Source organism: Fusarium subglutinans (genome assembly GCF_013396075.1).
Source record: "Fusarium subglutinans strain NRRL 66333 chromosome Unknown NRRL66333_c0000117, whole genome shotgun sequence".
Lineage (NCBI taxonomy): Eukaryota > Fungi > Ascomycota > Sordariomycetes > Hypocreales > Nectriaceae > Fusarium > Fusarium subglutinans.
The window spans coordinates 127,733-147,663 of record NW_023502180.1 but is presented as its reverse complement, the minus strand read 5'-3'; the positions used below and the strand labels follow the sequence as shown (position 1 = coordinate 147,663).

Sequence of the window (19,931 nt, the reverse complement as noted above, 5' to 3'; positions counted from 1 at the left end):
GCCTGTCTCTCGATTGACGCCCAGATGAAAGAATCTCAAGCAACAAGCCCAGTTCGTCGACATGGGAAGCACCATTTCGTATGGCGAAAAGGCGTACGACCTGAACCTTGGTGACAAAGGCAAAATACGTGGCATCCAATTTGATCAGAAATCTCGAAGATATGCTGGCATCTCATATGCGCTTCCGCCAACCGGCAACTACCGTTGGCGCAAGCCGAGGCCTCTACCGCCTTCGTACACCTATGCAAACGGTGAAGATGGTCCCTTCGATGCGACTCAATTTAAGGCCATATGTCCACAAAAGGCTTTCCACGTTGGAAAAGCCGAAGGAGGTGATGGTACCTATAGCGAAGACTGCTTATTCATGAACATCTGGACACCCGTCGGTGATGAGAAGAACTCAAAATGGCCTGTTATGCTATGGTTACACGGCGGCTGGTTCCACATGGGCGACCCCTCGCAAGACCCGGGCATGGACCCAACGGAACTCATTTCTACCGGCGGCCTTAATGCTATCATAGTAGCCATAGGCTATCGACTGAACATCTTTGGTTTCCTCGCTGGAGAGGCCCTTCTCGAAGAAAGCAAAGGCGATTCAGCTGGTAACTTTGGCCTGTGGGACCAGCGAATGGCAGCTGAATGGGTGAAGCAGAATGTTTCTCTATTCGGAGGAGACCCTAACAATATCACTCTGGCTGGTAGAAGCGCTGGTGCATACAGCGTTGAATCTCAGATGCTGTACGAGTTCCGGAAGCCAGGGCCTAAGACATCTTTGTATCGCCGTATTTTCATGAATTCGAACGCCATTCCTGCACAGCCAAAGTCACTTATAGAAATCAAGCCCCAGTTTGATGAAATCTGTCAACTATTCAACATTAACGAGGAGTATTCTACAAGGGAGAAACTTGCTCGTCTTCGGCAGGTGACAACGCAAGATCTTGTTGAAGTTATCCCCAAGCTGAAGCATCACACATTCAGGCCTGTGACCGACAATCTGTTTATTCATCCAAACATGATGGAGTATCTTAGTAGCCCCGACTGTGCCGACGAGTTTAAGTCCAGAGGCTATAAGATCTTGATCGGTGAAGTCGCCAACGAAGAGACGCTTTACTCGGTCTACAACAGTCCCACTGAACCAAGTCTTGATGCATTAAGGATTCGGGTTATGAACTACTACTCACCTCAAGTCTCCGAGCGAGTGATAAAGCGTTATGGCCTCCCCGCATCTAAAAGCCTGGATGACTGGAAAACATTGTTTGGTAGGCAGCCCATCAAGTTAAACTTCGGGAAGCCGCTAAATTAGCGAAAGGAAACATCATATCTGACGGCCAGGTCAAAGCTCCATCAAGATCCTTGGCGTGGAGTTTGTCTACAAATGGAGTGGATATCCAGGACATCTGGCATTACCAAATAGCCTACCGGCTGTCCTTCATAGACGAGAAGGTGGCGCCAAAGTCGTTTGGGGTAGCTCATGCTATGGACAAGCCATTCTGGAAGTGAGTTCAGTGATCAAAATGGCTACATACCTCTTTGCTAACAAGCGAGCTTTACGGTAACACATGCACCAACAGAAGACGAAAGGAAATTGATGAAGGATTGGATTCAGATCCTGTGTGCTTTTGTACATGGAGACAACACCTACGACTATGGAACACACTCAGTTGACGACATCAAAGCCATAAGTCCTGAGGGTAAAATCATGATTCAGAAGGATATTCGTTGGGAAGAGTTGATAGACATTGGTAAAATATTTAGTGGCAGCGACCAATGAGATATCGAGGTATATTTCAGTAGGCTACTGGATCTACTTTCTACACAGGTCTGAGCCGTGAAATTATCAAGGTATTGAGATAGCTCAGAGCAAAATTCAAACAGTCTTCGGTATCCCCAAAATGAGTTCACTCACCTTACTCGATTCAGAGACTCTTCAGGGTATATCACGATGCATAAGGTTCGTCTATAGGGCATTTTCTCACATTATCTAGACAGATACCTGATATTTGATACCCTTTCTAACTCTCTCAAGTTCAACCTCCTCCCCCATTTCGCATGATAGAAAATTCAAGAATTAATCCTTGTACTTGAAGTGAATGTTCTCTCGGTCAGTCATATCAGCTTCAGCATTGAGCCTACCCAGACGCTCGCTCTCCTCCTCCGAGATACCTTGCTCACGAATCATCTTAGCACGGCGTCGGTTCTCCCAGATATCTAGCGCGACATGTTAGCTAATGAGACCAAGACAGAGTCATCTGCTTACAGTAGAATCTCCATGAAGCCATGCTCAAGAATTCAACACAATAGAGAATGGCGCAGGCGGTCAAGCCTCTGATATATCTCGGGGCATCAGAGGCAACAAACATCTGTGCACCAACTGCGTTGCCAACACAATATGCGACGAAGATTGTAGTAGCAGTGACAGTCTTCTTGGTCCTGCCAGCAACGTTCGAAGGAAGAAACGTCCAGATCACTAGCGCAGCAAGTTAGCTGATGGTACTTAGTCATATTGCCAGACTTACTGAGCCCAGGAAGTGATCCAAAGACTTGTAGAATATACATGCCCCATCTGGTCCATTTCATGCTATCCTGAGGCAAAAAGGCTAGGGCCATCATTCCTGAAAAAGCAGGTATAAGGGAGAACATCATCATGAGGACTGAAGTTATTAGAGGAGAGTCAGCGATATTGCTAGGAGAGCTCACATCGAATATTAGGCTTCTTCAAGGTCACATATCCGACAACCAAGAACCAGTAGATGCTGACGCAGTAGTACGGAGTAGAGCCTTTGAGCAGTGTCTCCAGGGGCGTGAATCCGAATGACTTCCAGATGAGCTTCGAGAATGTCGTGTTGGCACCATTAGGGAGGGCATTGATGATGGTAATAAAGAAAAAGAAGTAGGTTTGCGGATCTAGAAGGCAGGATGTTAGATCGAAAGCCTTTAGGGGCTTACAAATGGCAGAGACGAACCTTTAAACGCGGCCCAGACCTGATCCTACTTGAACTCAGATCTCTTTTCGCGATCGGAGCCAGTTTGGTTAGACATAACACGAGCTATGGCAGCGCGTTTCTCTTCTTCGCTCAAACATCGTACTTCGCGGGGAGTTCCAAGGATGAACCATACAAGTATGCCACAAGTAATTGTCAAGGCTCCGAGGAGGAAGGATATCCCTTTCCACTGGGAATAAGATCAGTGTGATGTCATATAACCTGCCCAGATCGAAAAGAAATTACTGCAGCCAGGTCTCCTGGGTGCTTCTCAGCATGAAGGCCAATTCCGTACATACTCAATCCGGCAATGATGTTCATTCCAGCATTGGAAGTACCCCAGATCAAAGATCGAAGCGTATGTTCCTGGGAGGTATAAAATGCGCCAGTAATGAGCATGAAAGTGGGCGAGATAGTACACTCAAAGACACCCTGGATGGCTCTCAAGACCATGAGATGTGCGAAGTTCTTGGCAAAGGCAATGCACAGAACAATGACACCCCAAAGCACCATGACGATGGACAAGAACTTTCCGGTATGGGATTTTTGCATCAGCCAGTTTCCTGGGGCTTCGCAGACGAGATATGATAGGTAGAAGATTGTGCTGAGCCAGTTGAATTGTCTCCGACAAGACCTGTGTCTTCTCGGATACCAAACACCGCTTGGACGCTGAGGGATGTCATGTCGGTTTGTTGCGTGCCGTAGCATACCCACATGAGTGGGAGGAGCCAAAGGTCAATCTTCCAGAGGAGTTTGCGGTAGTATGTATCTGAGAATTCATTTTCGGCGTCGAGGACTTCTCCGGGGGGGATATCATCTGCAAGCTTGTCGTCTTGGTTGACTTGCTCCATTTCGACGCTGAGCTTTTTCTTGTCGCCAGAGTTGTTGGTGTCCATTGTCGCCGATGTGGCCTATTTGATCTGTGAACATGTTATGGGCCAATTGGTCATTATTTATTTGCCCTTGGTTCTGTTTTTCAGCCCTTGTTGTGATTTCGTATCATTCTATCAGATACCGCTGGTGAGCGAGCGATACGCCGACTCATATCTCGGCTGGATCTCATCCGGAGGGGCTTCTATCTTGCCAAGTCTGGGGAAATGATAGCCGACTTATCTACCATCACGCATTAGGTCATGATCTCCCTAGCGTAGCTGGTAGCGGTTTAGAGCAATACAATAGTGCGTGAACTTGTTCCAAACGGCCGGAGTCATTGATCCGTAGCAGTCATACAGGGCGGTTGATAAGCAGAAAGCATCAGTGGCTTCAATCAAGGGGTCTCAGTTAGCTTTCGCCTCGGCCAACATGATTGTCCTTTCCACGTCACGTCGTAGCTGCATACCGCCATTATGCGATGGTGGATCTAAATCTAATTCCGAGGCCAGAACAAGCAATAGGGAATATGGATTCAAAGCGCATCAACTTAGGTCGATCTACTAAGGCGTCATTCCAGGTGTTGAAGATCTTCGTATATATATATAGTACTAGGTATTGATAAGACTAGGAGAGGCAGTATAAGTACAATTTGAACAGAAGGAGAGGTTTTCCACAAAAACAATCGATGCCTGAGCATGATATCCGCTTTCACTCTAACGCAACACCTTTCGCCCGCTAGGACGTGGCAGCAAGCCCTTGGGGTTTGACGTAAAAGAAATGACTTCCATCCTCGCGGTGCAAACGTGTGAGAAGGGACATGATCCTTCCGGGGACGCCAGCTGACGGCCGAGTAATCATATAGTAGCCATTATTAGCTTGCCTAACAAGACCACTGATGAACTTGAACGAGTAGCGGTTGTTTCCAGGCTCTCGCGGCTTTATGGACCAAGTACAAGTAGGTCGTGCGAAAGGTTCAAGAGCCAAACCATGTCGTCCTCCGGGGCACATAATGCCCCGCTGTCCAACTTGGTTAAGGGCGACAGGGTAACCTCGAAGAGGGTCGAAAGTCTCGAGGTTGACGGGGGGCCAGGGATCCATTCGCCACTCAACAGGGTCACGCGTGTTGACACTGATGCGGGTTTGGGTAGCACCGACATCCTCAGCAGCGGCGTAGGTATCCTGATTGGTCTCCCAAAAGAACGGGTGAGGGCTGACGGGGTCGATCAATATGGTTTCAGCAAGTCTAATGGTTTCATTTCCGATGAAACGGACAAAGTTACGTTCCTGATCAAGCATTTGACGGATATGTCGGTCTATGGCACGTTGTCCTTCGTCGAATCGGACACCCTGTGCTCCATGGGCAATTTGCAAAAGATCGATGCCCTTAGAAACGGTGATCCAATAGTCAAGCACCTGTATACATGTTAGTTGTAGTCCATCGTTCTGGGCTTCTTCTACTTACAACTGTCTTTGACCTACTGTAGTAGGCCACCAGGTCAGGGGACTCGTTCCAGGCTTGCTGAGAGAGCTGTCGCATAAAGGCTCTCTCGCCATTGGAATTCAAGAAGTTATGAATCTGGGTGAGCCATCCAGGGATGTTATCTGCGCATGCCTGAAGTCTGTTGTCAAGCCGCTGCTGCAGTCTATCCATTTGACGCTCATGCTCTGTCTCGGTAAGGTTTCGCTCAGCGATGTCATAAGCGGTATCTAAGATATCCGCAACAGTCTTGTAGTGAGCCTGAATCTGAGCTATTGGCTGATTCAGGGTGTCCAAACGTATCGAAATGATACCGTTGGAGAGGGTATCAGTCAGATCGTCCAGAGATGACTGGATGAGTTGCATCTCTCTCACGACTCCGTAGATATCGGCTCTGGTGACTTTGGCATTGGGATCTGAAGTCAGATGGTCAAGAAATCTGCCAGCTGCCCAGCTGCCCGTCTCAGAGATGGCCCAGGAGATTCCGCTCGAGACAAGAGCCTTGCCTGCAGACAGGAGGAGCAAGCTTGCCGTGAAGGTCACAGCCATGCTGGATGGAAAGCTTTTTATGGATAGGGAAAGAAGATTGTGTTGAATAGGTCTTACTGAGTGTTTGTGACTTATTTGTTTGGGTAACTCTTTTCTTGGGGGAGTTCTATGGGATCTTTATACCTATTTCTGCATGTTTTCGATCGAGTGTCACGATCTAGAATTCATTCAATCGGCAAATATATAATCACCCTTACGTAGGGGATCCAAGCCACTCGGTCAAAATAACACATTAGCTTTTTCCCTCTTTCAGGCAGAATAGACTCTGTTTTTCCTATAACCAATATTAACTCTTAATAAATAAGCCATTAAATATATGGTTTAATCTATGACGCAACTATCCTGATTCTTATAGGTATATAATTAGACTGCTGTGTTCTCTTTAGTGTGACTGCAGCAGAAGACCAAACAACCCCCTGTCTTCTTAGATCCGTCCAAAGACAACGCGATCCTGTGAAAGGGGGAGAGGTACGTGGCCTGGAGAAAGGCCCCCAAAAGCTTGTATCAATTAAATTCAGGGTGGTCACAAATGTGGATAAATCATAAAAAACACAATAAAAAACACTTTACGTCCCCTCGGAGAGGATTTCGCAATTCTAGTCTATGCTGTTTTCGACAATCTATTTGACTAAATGAGCGTTGAGCTTCGGCCATGCCGTGAACTCTTCCCCAGCTAATCAGCGTTTTCATTGAACTTCCCCGTATGTCTCAGACTAATGGCACAAAAGGCTAGCCATCCGTGGCTAACAGGCCAACATTTCAGGGCACCCAATGCAGGCCCAGCATGCTGTCACTGCTAAGTTAGTCTCAAGATCTAGATGCGATCTCATTCTTGAGGAGAAATGCTCTCCAGAGTTCGCTTTGTCTATATGGTATAGTTTTCAGGAATGCTGCCAAGGAATATTTGTTATACTTAACCGTTTCTTGCTTCTATAATGCATTTTCTTGGTCAGGGTATAACCCCTGTATAACCTTTTCATCTCTCCTCTAGCAACGTTACGGATAAGTTTGCAGGCAGTTGGGAAGCCACCGAGGTAGCACACCGTTCGCGGCACAGATGACAGCTATGCCTTGGCAGAATTGAGACTTAACCCATTTTATGCAGACTACAATTCATCTCTGGAAGGCACGGATGTGACTCCAAAAACAACGAAGAACTACGGAGGCTATTCAATGCAGGTCGCCGCCTCGAAACGGACTGCCCGGAATGAGCGATCTAAGTTCGCCGTTTCTTTTGTCTTGCTGTGTTATTTATCGGAAATTTCTTATCCTTAGATACTGCAGGGCGTAGTGACTAGAGCTCATCCCGCTGGTTCTGGAGGAGCTGTAGAGGACTGGGTCTGTTGGTAGCCTACGTTGTCCTTCCTTGTGAGTAGTTCCGATGGCCAAATGTAGCTATTCAATAATTAATACATCACTGAGGATAAACTATGACCCGGTTGTTTACCCACATCACCTTCTTGACCGCTCTGTGCCTGCATACTTCTGTATTTTATATACTGCTCTACAACGAGGTTCAATCTGGAGAAAGGTTCATGTTGATATGCTTAACACGACCGCTTCATATGAGAGGCTCCCAACATGTCGATTAATAGTCATCACCTAGAATATCTTATCAACTAGATATGTTAAACTCACGTGTTAAAAAGTCCACGAAAAGCAACCTTCAGGCTGAACGCAAGATTGAACTTGATTGAACTTGCGTTTGCTCTCCAATGGACTAGAGAAATCTTGCGCCAATATGGCAGGACGGTATTGAAAGGGTAGGGAAATAATCATAACTTAGGCATTAATTACACTTTCATCTCCGTATCTCGAAATGTGCTCTAAGGTCTTTGAGAAAGGCTACAGTGGATAAGTCAACAGATAAGATGATGTGGTCTTATCTCTGATAAGATAAGCTCTTCCCAAAAGGGCTCTCTCAAGATAACGTCAATGGCTCCGTTCAACTTACCCTAGGCCTGGGATTTTGATTATTTGGCCTTCTGTAATTCCTTTCCTCAATAATTTATGAGAACCAAGATTATCCTATTGCTCTGGGAGGAGTATAAGAATTGTTTAGGGTGGGCAACAGTGAGTTGCGTCATGAAATGCATCCTTTGCTTATACGTTTTCACTTCTGCAATGTAAAAAGCTTGGGTATGGTGTAAGATTTAGTTTATTATTTTCGGAGCAAAGCTCGAACGACTAAAGGGTTTATATACTTGGACATAGCTTTCAGTGAGATATAAAATAATCGTCCAAAAGCCCCATTACCCTTGGCTCAGGTACTATTATTGCAATAGCGATTAGTTACTCTTCTGAAGTGGTCATGTGCAACACTCCGGACTTCTCCACGAAGCCGCCCAGACTCCTAATGCAGTTAAAACTCATCTCGGACCGACAATTTTGGGGACGCAGAGAAGTCCATGAATGACACCCTTGACTCTGTGAAAAACCCGTCGGACCGACGAGCTCGACCCCGTTAGTTTCGCCCCCCAGCCCCAGATTCTCTTCTCCTTAACCCCAGCTTTTGCTTGGCCTGCATCGCCATCTCCATCCCCAGACCCATCAAGCGCCCCTCAAAAGCATATCTCGGGAGGTGCGACACGAGACTCTGCCTTCCCCGGACCGACGAACGAGCCAGATCTGGAGTTTATGGGATGCCGAACTGCACCTAAAGACCTCATGAGCTGATTCCGACCCACTGGTCACGGATTTGGAGTCTCAAAACCCCGAAAACTGACTGACATTCGCCGTTAACACTGCCACTCGGAGAATTGTACCATACCCTAGCTTAACTGCTCATCAAAGAGGCACCGTTAGTGTCTCGAACTTAACCCCAAACATGAGCCAAGGCGGCGAGAACGCGTCCCTGGACACCGTGTCACCAACCAACACCATCACAATGACTTCCAAACCGTCATCAAGGGTCAAGCATATTCCCGCCGAAGAACCGAAGAGGCAAGCCCGCAATGCAGAAGCCAGCGCCGCCACGGCGCTAGAGCACGAGCTTACCTTTCGCGACGCCGTGCGCCTCTACCCCAAAGCCATTGGCTTCTCACTGCTGTTCTCCATGGCGATTATCATGGAAGGCTATGACATGGCTCTCATTGGCTCGTTTTACGGATATGAATCGTACGTTATTCCCTGTTCCCACGGCATGCAAAAACGCTAATTTGGCTTTTTAGGTTCCGCAACAAGTATGGCAATCAACCAGATCCCGATGGCGGCATGGTTATCTCTGCGGATTGGCAGACGTACATCCAAGTCGGCGGCATGTGCGGGCAGATCTTCGGGCTATATCTCAATGGCTGGGTGTCCGATGCTATTGGATACAAAAAGACTATGATACTGGCGCAGATCATCATGGTCGCTTTCACGTTTATCGTGTTCTTCGCGAAGAATATCGAGATGATCCTTGCGGGTCAGATTCTGATGGGCATTCCATGGGGTGTCTTTCAGACTCTGACTTTGGCATATGCATCTGATATCGCTCCCGTGGTTCTCAGGCCTTATCTCACGGCATATGTGAATCTCTGCTGGGTTATCGGACAGTTGATATCAGCCGGGGTCCTTCGTGGACTTCTCAATCTGGATAACGAATGGTCTTATCGCGTTCCATTTGCGTTGCAATGGATATGGCCCCCATTCATTATCCTCGGCACCATATTTGCGCCAGAGTCGCCTTGGTGGTTGGTTCGCATGGGCCGTCACGAAGACGCAAAGAAGGCTATCCTGGGCCTCGTGACGCCTCAGCCTGATATCAAGTTCGATGCTGATGCGCAAGTCTCAATGATCCACGAGACAAACGAGCTTGAAAAGGCTACGTCTGCGGGTACTAACTATTGGCACTGCTTCATGAGAGCTGACTTGAGACGGACTGAGATAGCATCCATCACATACGTCGCGCAAGCTATGTGCGGCAGCGTTCTCATGGGCTATTCGGTCCAATTTTATGAGCGCGCAGGCCTCTCGTCAAACAGCGCGTTTACTCTTAACATTGTACAGTATTCTGTAGGCGCAATCGGCGTCATCCTTTCATGGTTCCTCATGGCGAGATATGGACGTCGCGCGCTGTACATCGCCGGCACAACATCGCTTTTCATAATCCTCTTAGTAGTCGGCGGTCTTGGATTCGCACCTCAGAGCAAGGCAGGCCCTTCGTGGGCGATCGGCAGCCTTCTCATCTTTTATACCTTTATCTACGATCTAGCAGTGGGACCAGTCTGCTACACCATTGTCGCAGAGATTCCATCAACACGGCTGAAAGCGAAAACGATCGTATTGGCGCGCAACTTTAATAACATGGCAGGGCTGGTAAATAATACGCTGATGCCAAGAATGCTTGGTGTACACGCATGGAACTGGGGTGCAAAAACAGGTCTTTTCTGGGCGGCGTTTTGTTTTCTCATCATGGTTTGGGCGTATTTTCGACTTCCGGAACCAAAAGGGAGGACGTATGGAGAGTTGGATGTTTTGTTTGAGCATAGAGTCAGCGCACGTAGATTTGCCAATGCGCGGGTGGACCAATTTGGAGATAGCACGGGTGCTGTCGAAGTTGATGCGCATTCTAGATAACTAACGGGAGATTTGTACTGGGTAAACTATGGGTATACAACGGACACGGATTTTAGATTGGCGTCAACATGTAATCAATTCGCATATCTTGCTCACAGTGGCTTTTCTCGCGGCCGAATCACAGCTGCAGGCGAAACAATTAGCCAAGACCTTGTCACCCTGTAGTTAGTCGCATCTGCAGTGAAGCAGCTGACTAGGTATCTACCTGTTGCTCTACTCTGTAAGGGGAAATAATCGGTGCTTCCCAAATGAGTAGTAGATAGCAATGGAAGTTAATCAATCATGCATGAGGCGCGGGGAACGCTCAAACCTCGGATCTGGTCTCGGACCGTAACTTGCAACGGATATTCTAGCGTCAACCTTGGAGTGACACGCCTTTTCTCTTGGCTCTTTGACGATCTACGAGGACTCCCCACTCAAAAATCCCTTTTCGTCGGCTGATTAGCTGCAGCAGCAGACATGTCGGTCCGACGACATCGGCAGACCGAAGCGGCTGGGGCGTAATCTGGGGTCTAGAGAGGTCGGCTGAATTACCTACTTATTAGGCAAAACCCGGGCTCGACCATTTATCGTTGCCTCGTTTTTCTTCCATTTTTACATCTTTCGACATTCCTTCCTCCGACGTTTAATGACTACGCTTGACAGGTGCAAAGTGACGACGGAGGCGAAAACGTACTTGGGTACTGCGCAAAGAACTGCAATGACGGTCAAGAACATTACACCCCGCCCTCGATGGCATCCTTCGCCGACATACCACCTCAAAGCACCTCGGGGCTGGATCAATGATCCGTGCGCACCCGGATATGACCCCTCAACAGGCACATACCACCTATCTTATCAATGTCAGTACACCCATTCCATCTCTCGGCCAACTCTTATGCTGACTTGACTTTGCCACCAGGGAACCCCAAATCCTGCGATTGGGGTGACATCACTTGGGGTCATTACACAAGCAGAGACGGTCTAACTTGGAAGCAAAACACACAAAATCCAGTCCTAGAACCATCTGAGCCCTACGATGACAAGGGCATTTTTACTGGCTGTCTCCACCCTACGGGCCTTCAAGGAGAAGAAGGCCAACTCACTGTCATCTACTCATCCATCACAAATCTTCCCATTCACTGGACTTTGCCGTATACCCGAAATTGTGCTGGACTTTCAGTAGCAACATCGACAGATGGTGGTAAAACGTGGCAGAAGAGTGAACAGAACCCAATCTTGGAGGGCGAACCCGAAGATCTCACCGTCACAGGGTTTAGAGACCCTTTTCTTGCCGAATGGCCTGCTTTGGATGAAATGAGAGGTGAGGCAAGCTTGTATGGCTTTGTTTCAGGAGGGGTTGTCGACGGCGGACCTACGGTGTTTCTCTACGCGATCTCACCGACCGACTTGACACAGTGGACATATCTCGGCCCTTTGGTCGATTTACCCACAGGTTACAGCCCCTCCGGTCAATGGGGCGGCGACTTCGGTGTCAATTGGGAGTGCGTTAACTTCATGACTCTTCACAACGAGTCCGAGGAACGGCCTTTCTTGCTCATGGGAACCGAAGGAGGGGTTAAACCTGGTGCTAAGGAGGGCAGGGATCAGTGGTCGCTTTGGATGGCTGGGTCTCTTGAGCAGACCGAACAAGGTCCCAGGATAAAACCAGAGTACAGCGGAATTCTCGACCACGGAAGCTTATACGCACCTAACTCTTACGAGCATCCTATTACGAAAAACAGGATCGTCTGGGGATGGTTGAAGGAGGACGAGCTTACCTTAGCCCGACGCGAATCCAAGGGTTGGACCGGATACTTCTCTATCCCTCGCGAGCTATTTTTATACACAGTCGAAAACGTAACGAAGACTCTAACTTCATCATTGGCCGATGTTGGTTGTATAAAGGCTACTGAGAATGGGCGAGGATCAAACACAGTTCAGACATTGGGTATTCGGCCACTACCAGATCTGCAAGGGCTCAGACGAGACAAGCCTGGCTACTGGAAAAACATCGACAGCAACGCCAAACTTGGAAAGCTTGTCGACACGCAAACCGGAAGCTGGGAGTTGGAAGCCACAATCAAGGTCTCACCAAACAACCAAGGCCTTGGATTTTGGATTCGACATAACGAAGACATGTCTCAAGGAACAGCCATTCACTTCTCCCCTCAAAGCGAGAAGATCACCGTCGATCGAAGCAAATCCAACCACGAAGTCGATATCGAAAAGGATGCTGTTTCCGGGCCTTTCACTCTTTTCTACTCTGACAGAAACGGCTCAGAGGAGTTGGAGAAGCTACACTTGAGAATTTTCTCCGACGGCGACGTTCTCGAGGTCTTTGCCAATGATCGATTTGCTTTGTCGACTATGGTTTATGCGGATACTAGAGATTGCACGGGACTGAGTTGGTTTGTCGAAGGACAGGAAGCAAGCGAGACTGTCTTTGAATCGGTAAAGCTATGGGAAAACATGAAGGAAGTTGTTGAGGTTGATGAGCCTGTTGTTTATGAACGAAGTCAGTTGTGATGAATAGCTACTGACATACCGGTGCATGGAGTTATCATTATCGGGCTTATGATAGCCGAAAAGCCATAAATCGAACTTCTTTATCTCTGACATCTTCTTGCTTGTTTTCGTCACTACCCGTACCAAGCATTCATGCTTCTCACTAGAGAATTGTTTCAAGACGCTGCTATTTGTAAGGCCTCGGGAGCAAAAAACCATCAGACTAAGTTTTAAGATGTTAGATAAAGTTACCAGAGGTATCCTATACTTATGCTACTGCACCTAAATCTTTTTGTCTCTTAGGACCAAAGTCCCGATTTGGTTTCCTCCCCTAGTGAGGATGTTACGAATTGAGATGCTACGTTTAGTGGCGGTCAAGCAGTCGTTAGATCTGAGGTGGCGAGGTTGAAGTTACTACCGTAATGGGTAATACACCCCGCAATGCTGCGACCTCACGGTTGGCACAACTTCCGTATTTGTCAATCGTCAAAGCTTGCTTACTTCCCCCTATAAAAACAGGCTTGTCATGCTAAAAAAGGTGACCTTACTTGGATCTCTTTCTTGCCTACAATATTATTGCTTTGGATCACGAACCTGCCCAGCTCTCCACTGAACCGACCGACATATTATCATGAAAGTTGTTGCAGTCGCCGGCGGAACTGGAAGCGTAGGTAGCACCATCGTTGATGGTCTCGTAGAGTATGGGGAACACAAAGTGTACGCTCTGTCCAGAAAGGTAAGCAAGTCCTTTGCGTTCAACGTACCTGGTGGCTTGCATTGACCAGCATTAGGAACGACCGCCTCAAGGCGCTGTGAACTACCTCAAAGTGGATTATAATGACCCTGATGCTATCGCGAAAGCCCTAGAGGCTGCAGGAGTCAATATTCTCATTTGCGCTATTAGCGTCGTATCACCAGAAGCAAATCAGGCACAGAAAAATCTCATCCAAGCCGCTGAACGGTCTTCAACCACCGAGCGCTTCGTCATTAGTAGTTTCGATATGTTGCATGTTAAAGAGTAAGTAACCCTGGGACTCCTCGAATGTTGCTGACGATTCGAGTAGGGATATCGAAATTTCACCACTGACCAGGTACACCTTTGAAGCCATAGAAGAGCTTGAAAAGACTAGCCTGACGTACACTCGTATCGCCAACGGCTGGTTTCTCGACTACTATGGCATGCCTCACTGGAAGTGTAATCTCGAGCCATGGATCAACATCATCAACATGAAAAGCAAATGGGCTGTGATTCCAGCCGATGGAAGTATCCAGGCCAGCTTCCTCACATCTCAGGATATGTCCAGATTTGTTGCGCGCCTGATGGATCTTGAGAAGTGGGAGACAATTAGTGCCATTCGGGCCAACACCTTATCATTCAACGAATTAGTTGCGGCTGCGGAGAAGTCCAGAGGTGAGAGCATGCCAATCATCATCGGGCACTGAATACTAATTACGACTAGGTACCAAATTTGATGTTGCCGTTGATAGCCTGGAGAAGTTGAAATCAGGTAAGATTTCATTCTTTCCTGATTATCCTTCGATTGGTCATGGTGACGGCGACGAGGCATTCTTCGCCATGATTCATTATCAAGCTGGCATTGGCCGGTATCTCGTGCCTAAAGATCTTCCAACCTTGGACGATAAATTTCCGGAATTGAAAGTCACGACGCCCTTGGAGGTCATGGAAAGTGCTTGGAAGGGGAAATAGTGCTTTTCAGTACCGGGTCATCGGTACATCGGTTGTGAATTCTAGAACTTACCTAAGTCTCTGTAAAGGCTTTCTAGTTTATAAGAATAAGTAAATCAAAATTAAGTATCATTATTTTGTCGGGTCTAGGCCTTGACTTCTGATCTGCTGGTGCTCGGTGTGATAATTTCACCGGCTTTCAAGGCTAGTTTTAGTCAACTTAAACGGTTCTCAGGTCATTTCATCATGTCAAAACCGTCCCGCAAAATTTGCCGACCAAATAAATGAATCACACCCAAGCATACGTCATATACTGGTATTAGCATGCCAAACAGAGACACTACAACCGGTCCCCAGAACTATTGAAATAAGCAGCAATGCCAAATTTGAGGATGCCCCTTGCATTATAAAGTCGCTCAACACACGGCCATTCTCCTGAACTACTGAACCTTGTCCCCCTCCCTGTTTTTTTACTCCAAAACGCCCAATTTCTGTAGCTTATAACAGCTACTTCGGGCTAAGAAACAGCCAAGTCTGGGTTTCACCTTAATTCCGTAAGCCTCGAACCCGCGGATTTCTTCCCCGTGCTAGCGTCTGTGCGCTCTGATGGTCCAGGACTGACTCGAAATCCAGTGACTCGGAACAGGCCCATAATTGAGATTGTGAGACTGCCTGCTCTTCATCATGATTCGTTGACCGAAAGCCCAGCAGCCACTTGCTCCCTGGCTAATGAACCTTACCCAAAGCCCCATTGCTGTTTCCGGCTACCGATTGCTCTAGCCCACGGTAGCATGTTTCGATCGTTCAGAACTTGGGACGAAATGGCGTCAAGTAAGCAGCCCACAATTTGATGATCTGATCTGGGCTCGCTTCTCGACTCTTTAGTCCTTTAGCCACTTTCTCGCGTCGCTTGTGTTTTCTACTGACTTAAATCTCTGACAAGCCGCTGCTCTACAGCTTGGCGACTGTTCCATCTTGTGCTTGTCACCACTCCTTCATACAAGACATTTCTGGCCATGGCTACTTCAGATTATGCCTCCGAGTCCAGGGGTGCGGTCGCCATAGCTGTTATGGCGACCCTGTCGTCTATCTCTCTTATCGTGGTATCCCTGCGAGTGTACGCCCGGGCCATCATGCTGAGAAACTTTGGCGTCGATGACGCATGTGCGATCCTTGCTTGCGTGGGTGCCACATTCAACAGTGAGAAAATATCTTACTAATGATAGACAGTTGTTGACAATCGCTGATGCTACTATCATCGCAACAAGTAAAGGAACCCTATAGAATTAACCTTTCTTTGAGAGTTTACTAATGTACTACAGATGTTAGAAATGGCCTTGGCTCTCATATATCTACACTTTCCGGCGAACAGATTAGTAATTTCTTGAGGGTAGGTTTGACTTGTATTCAATCGACAATGGGTCTAAAGGAATCCAGATGTTTTACTTCTCAACCGTCGTCTACAACGTCGCCCTTGCAGTCATCAAGACAGTCTTTCTCCTCCAGTACTACCGAGCGATACCTGTACGCCAGTATAAGAAGACATATATCGCATCCGTCGTCCTCGTGACTTGCTGGAGTCTTTCCCAGATATTCCTCAATACTTTTATGTGCTGGCCTATCGCATCCTTTTGGGATGTCACGATCAAGGGCACCTGTATTCTCAACAAATCTTCGTTCTATGTTGGCGCGGCGGGCAATATTTTGACCGATATCTTGATCATGGTCCTCCCCATCCCCGTTCTTCGCAGTCTGAAGCTCGGTAGGCGACAAAAGTGGATTCTTATATCCGTCTTCTGCCTCGGCATATTGTGAGTTTCTTATATATATCCGATCTTATCCTGCACACCTAACACGACATAGTACGTGTCTTATCTCACTCGTTCGTATCAAGTTCCTCAACATTGGCACAGATATCACATGGCATAATGTCGAATCAGCATCTTGGTCAGTCAGCGAGTTGTGCTGTGGTATCATCTGCGCTTGCATTCCAACTCTCCGGCCTCTGTTATCAGGCCATGACCGCGGTTCTAGCCATAACCAATCCTCGTATGCAAGACATGAAAACTCGAGGACTAATGTCACGGCCCGCCAAACTGGTACTTCACGAAGCCATGAAATGCATGATCTGCCTAGGACGCTTCATTCATCTGAGAGTAAGGATCAGTTACGTCCCTTGGAGTCAACAATTGTAGTGCGTACCGATGTCGACCAAAAGAGAAGCCGGCCACAGCCAGGACATGGCCCAGGAACACACCGGGTGGTGATACAAGGCAAAGACGAACAAAGACATAGTTTGTCCAGTGACTCTGAAGAACCCTTTTCTATGCACCAGGTAGTTTAGGATAGTATAATAAAACAATTTCATGGTATATTAAGATTTACCTATAGGTTTTAACATCTTATTTGTAATGTAATATTGTTCCAGCCCGGCCGCTCGCTGGTTGCGCAAGGTCAGCCCTGTTAATCTGCCTTGGGCATGAAGGCTAATACTCAGCCTCCACCAAATGGCGTCTTAGGTTATTTCACAGCCCAACCCGACCATATTGCCAGCAGCATGCTAAAAACATAAATCTCATAGGCTATAAACCCAAACGGTCGCATCACAGCTTCCATCCTCAAGACACAGCTTTAAATATCAGAATAATGAGTCTTTACTATCCTCTTACTTCTGATGAGAAGCACTCCGAAATCAGAATTTGCATACTGCTACCAAAAAGCCATGGCACCATGATCAGCTGCAAGTTGGAAACTCTCAACCTTCTGGAAGACAAGACCGACTACGAAGCCCTTTCCTATGCTTGAGGTAGCTCTGAGAATAAGGCGACGATAAGAGTGAATGAAACCACGCTACAAGTCACACAAAACCTGGAAGACGCCCTAACATATCTGAGACATGACTCAAAGCCGCGTTCTCTTTGGATCGATGCCATCTGCGCCATCTGCATAAATCAATCCGATGTAGATGAGCGAAATTCCCAAGTTCGTTTGATGGGCTGCATCTACTCCTCTGCCTCATGTGTCGTTTCATGGCTTGGGCTAGAGGATGATCCCATCGACTATGTTGAACAAATGAGAAAGGCAAGGTCATTGACCGAATTGGTCAGGTCATGCTCAACGGAAAAATTATTCGCACTCTTGCTGGATAGCAAGGAGGACCTTGAAGAAGTATTTGAAGATGGTCTCTATTCCCTCCAACTTGTCATCGGCGAACGAAAGTACCGTCCTCCATATTGGAGAAGAGCTTGGATTATCCAAGAAGTCAGTCTGGGCCGAGTTTGGAGATTACAATCGGGTGCCCTTTGCATTTCAGAAGGGGATATCCAAGCTGTGATGGGAATACTTCAGGACCCCAGGATAAAGACTGTCATGAAGAAGAAGTTCCAAGCACGCAGACTTCGAGCACTGATAAGCCTTAATTCTTTCCTGTCTGTATCGGTCTATCGCAGCATTCTCTCTTCCTCCGAAACGCCACTTTCAGTGTTGGCCATAAGTTCTCCCAACTGGGAAACATCAGCTTTGCGAACTCCTAGGACTCAAGGTTCTTGGCCTTTACTTAGCCTGTTGAGACATAGCTGGTCGAGACTATGCGCAGATCCAAGGGATAAAGTGTCTTCTATCTTGGCGGTCTCTGACATGAAAGATGACCGTTCCGAACGACTCGAAATCGATTATATGAGACCGATCTCTAGAGTCTTCACAGACTCAGTCAAAGCCATTATTGAAACTAACTCTTCTCTCGATGTCCTTTCTTATGTCCGTGCGGAAGACAGAACTGGCTTGTCGGATCTACCATCATGGGTCCCAGACTGGGAGACGTACAAAACACCTGTCATAGCGGATCGACCAATCTCTTATGACCAACAACGAGCCATGGGTAATACAGTAGCTCGAGTTAGTTTTCAACAGTGTTCTGGAAAAGAAATACTACTTGCTTCGGGGATTTGCTTTGGTACAATAGTAGGGTTGAGAGACCCGCTGATCAATGTCGACGCCGAGCGGATGGGAGACAAAGCCCGAACTGCGAACCTCGAGTACCTAAGCCTATATCGGCAACTTCCGTCAGTTTTCAACCAACTATCAGCACTAGCACTGCCGAATAGACTCTCGGGTGCATCATTCCGCCGCACATGCTCTCTTGGTCTTCTTGGTCACGAACTCGATGATTCGTTCCGGGAACTTCTCGATGAACTACCGCTAGAGTCTCCGGACAATGAAGACGCCCCGGGTTCAGCTGTCGATGGCCTTATCAAAAGGTTCGACTACAGATATAGAACTATGGCCTCAGCATTAGTGAACCGTTCAATATTCTTAGTCAAGCCTACCAACATGGGCAAAATACGGCTTGGCTATGAGATCGGAATAGGCGAGGCCGCCGCGGTTCAAGACTCTGACCTTGTGTGCCTCGTCGAAGGCTGTGGCACGCCACTGATCCTGCGACCAATGGGTTCGCAACACGTGTTGGTTTGTGCTGCATATGTTGATTCCCTGATGACTGGATTGGGATTGTCCTACATGAAAGAGGGGTTGTTTGAGGCTCAGAGATTCCAACTTATCTAGGCTTTTCCCCAGCCCCGAGCCTAAATAAAGATACATTCCGTATCTCCATCTCCTCTTTGATCAAAACCTTTGTACATCATCTCAAGAACCAGCTTAAAAACTTCCCTCCTATACAGGATTAAATTTATCTACGTCCCGATGGTTAGTAAAAAAGTCAAGGTCACCATGATACACTACCATTGGTAGTCCATGATGAATGTGGAGGAAGAGAAGGTCATCATACCGCGGTCGGGATCAGCTGTGAGCAACGCATCTGAGAACATGGGTTGGGCAAATCAACAAACTGAAGAAGAAACAACTACCCAGGAAGAAGAAGAAGAAGATACTTCGGAGAGGCGACCAAGGAAGCCGAAAGGCAAATGATCTAATGTGACCGTTTGTCACGTATACACGAAGTGACTGTTCTGAGAATTTACCACTGGCTATTGAAAAAAGACTTGCAAAATTGAACGCGCCATGGAAGAATGTGACGATAAGTATAGGACCATTGTCTTTCCGAATTGCATTTCCAAATCATCAGAAGACTCCTCCTGATCCTCCATACCTTCAGAATCTTTTTCGGAGTGCGTCCTGGTTCCCTCCAGTGGAATCTGACGTGGGAAGTAGATACCCATTACTCGAGCCGCAACGTTATCACCGAGGTGAAATTCTTGGCCAAGGAGGGTTTGGGGCAGTCTACCGATATATCCAATACGCCAGCGGGCGGGCCTTCGCTGGAAAGGCTATCAAACCATCGAAAAATGATCCCAACGGACAG

The 19,931-nt window shown here is 47.4% G+C and overlaps 7 protein-coding genes across 7 annotated transcripts; 5 read left to right on the top strand and 2 right to left on the bottom strand.

Annotated features, from left to right (window-relative positions):
• Positions 1 to 61: 61 nt before the first annotated feature.
• On the top strand, positions 62 to 1,303 carry FSUBG_8532 (carboxylesterase-lipase family; the record flags this gene model as incomplete). Its single annotated transcript, XM_036686949.1, has 1 exon — positions 62 to 1,303. The coding sequence occupies one exon, from the start codon at positions 62 to 64 to the stop codon at positions 1,301 to 1,303; it is 1,242 nt and encodes a 413-aa protein (XP_036536022.1).
• Positions 1,304 to 2,068: 765 nt separating this feature from the next.
• FSUBG_8531 (major facilitator superfamily transporter) lies at positions 2,069 to 3,877 on the bottom strand (the record flags this gene model as incomplete). Its single annotated transcript, XM_036686948.1, has 8 exons — positions 2,069 to 2,208; positions 2,258 to 2,467; positions 2,517 to 2,651; positions 2,698 to 2,904; positions 2,964 to 2,988; positions 3,043 to 3,171; positions 3,228 to 3,650; positions 3,692 to 3,877. The coding sequence occupies 8 exons, from the start codon at positions 3,875 to 3,877 to the stop codon at positions 2,069 to 2,071; spliced, it is 1,455 nt and encodes a 484-aa protein (XP_036536021.1).
• Positions 3,878 to 4,589: 712 nt separating this feature from the next.
• Positions 4,590 to 5,880, bottom strand: FSUBG_8530 (uncharacterized protein; the record flags this gene model as incomplete). The annotated part of the gene is made up of 2 exons (XM_036686947.1): positions 4,590 to 5,267; positions 5,317 to 5,880. 2 exons carry the CDS (start codon positions 5,878 to 5,880, stop codon positions 4,590 to 4,592), a joined length of 1,242 nt encoding a protein of 413 aa, XP_036536020.1.
• Positions 5,881 to 8,767: 2,887 nt separating this feature from the next.
• Positions 8,768 to 10,440, top strand: FSUBG_8529 (major facilitator superfamily transporter; the record flags this gene model as incomplete). Its single annotated transcript, XM_036686945.1, has 2 exons — positions 8,768 to 8,997; positions 9,051 to 10,440. The coding sequence occupies 2 exons, from the start codon at positions 8,768 to 8,770 to the stop codon at positions 10,438 to 10,440; spliced, it is 1,620 nt and encodes a 539-aa protein (XP_036536019.1).
• Positions 10,441 to 11,140: 700 nt separating this feature from the next.
• Positions 11,141 to 12,948, top strand: FSUBG_8528 (beta-fructofuranosidase insoluble isoenzyme 3; the record flags this gene model as incomplete). Its single annotated transcript, XM_036686944.1, has 2 exons — positions 11,141 to 11,282; positions 11,342 to 12,948. 2 exons carry the CDS (start codon positions 11,141 to 11,143, stop codon positions 12,946 to 12,948), a joined length of 1,749 nt encoding a protein of 582 aa, XP_036536018.1.
• A 610-nt stretch (positions 12,949 to 13,558) lies between these two features.
• On the top strand, positions 13,559 to 14,635 carry FSUBG_8527 (nmra-like family; the record flags this gene model as incomplete). The annotated part of the gene is made up of 4 exons (XM_036686943.1): positions 13,559 to 13,663; positions 13,719 to 13,945; positions 13,992 to 14,338; positions 14,388 to 14,635. 4 exons carry the CDS (start codon positions 13,559 to 13,561, stop codon positions 14,633 to 14,635), a joined length of 927 nt encoding a protein of 308 aa, XP_036536017.1.
• A 995-nt stretch (positions 14,636 to 15,630) lies between these two features.
• FSUBG_8526 (uncharacterized protein) lies at positions 15,631 to 19,537 on the top strand (the record flags this gene model as incomplete). The annotated part of the gene is made up of 7 exons (XM_036686942.1): positions 15,631 to 15,795; positions 15,845 to 15,881; positions 15,937 to 16,004; positions 16,052 to 16,425; positions 16,478 to 16,770; positions 17,472 to 19,078; positions 19,361 to 19,537. The coding sequence occupies 7 exons, from the start codon at positions 15,631 to 15,633 to the stop codon at positions 19,535 to 19,537; spliced, it is 2,721 nt and encodes a 906-aa protein (XP_036536016.1).
• Positions 19,538 to 19,931: the final 394 nt, after the last annotated feature.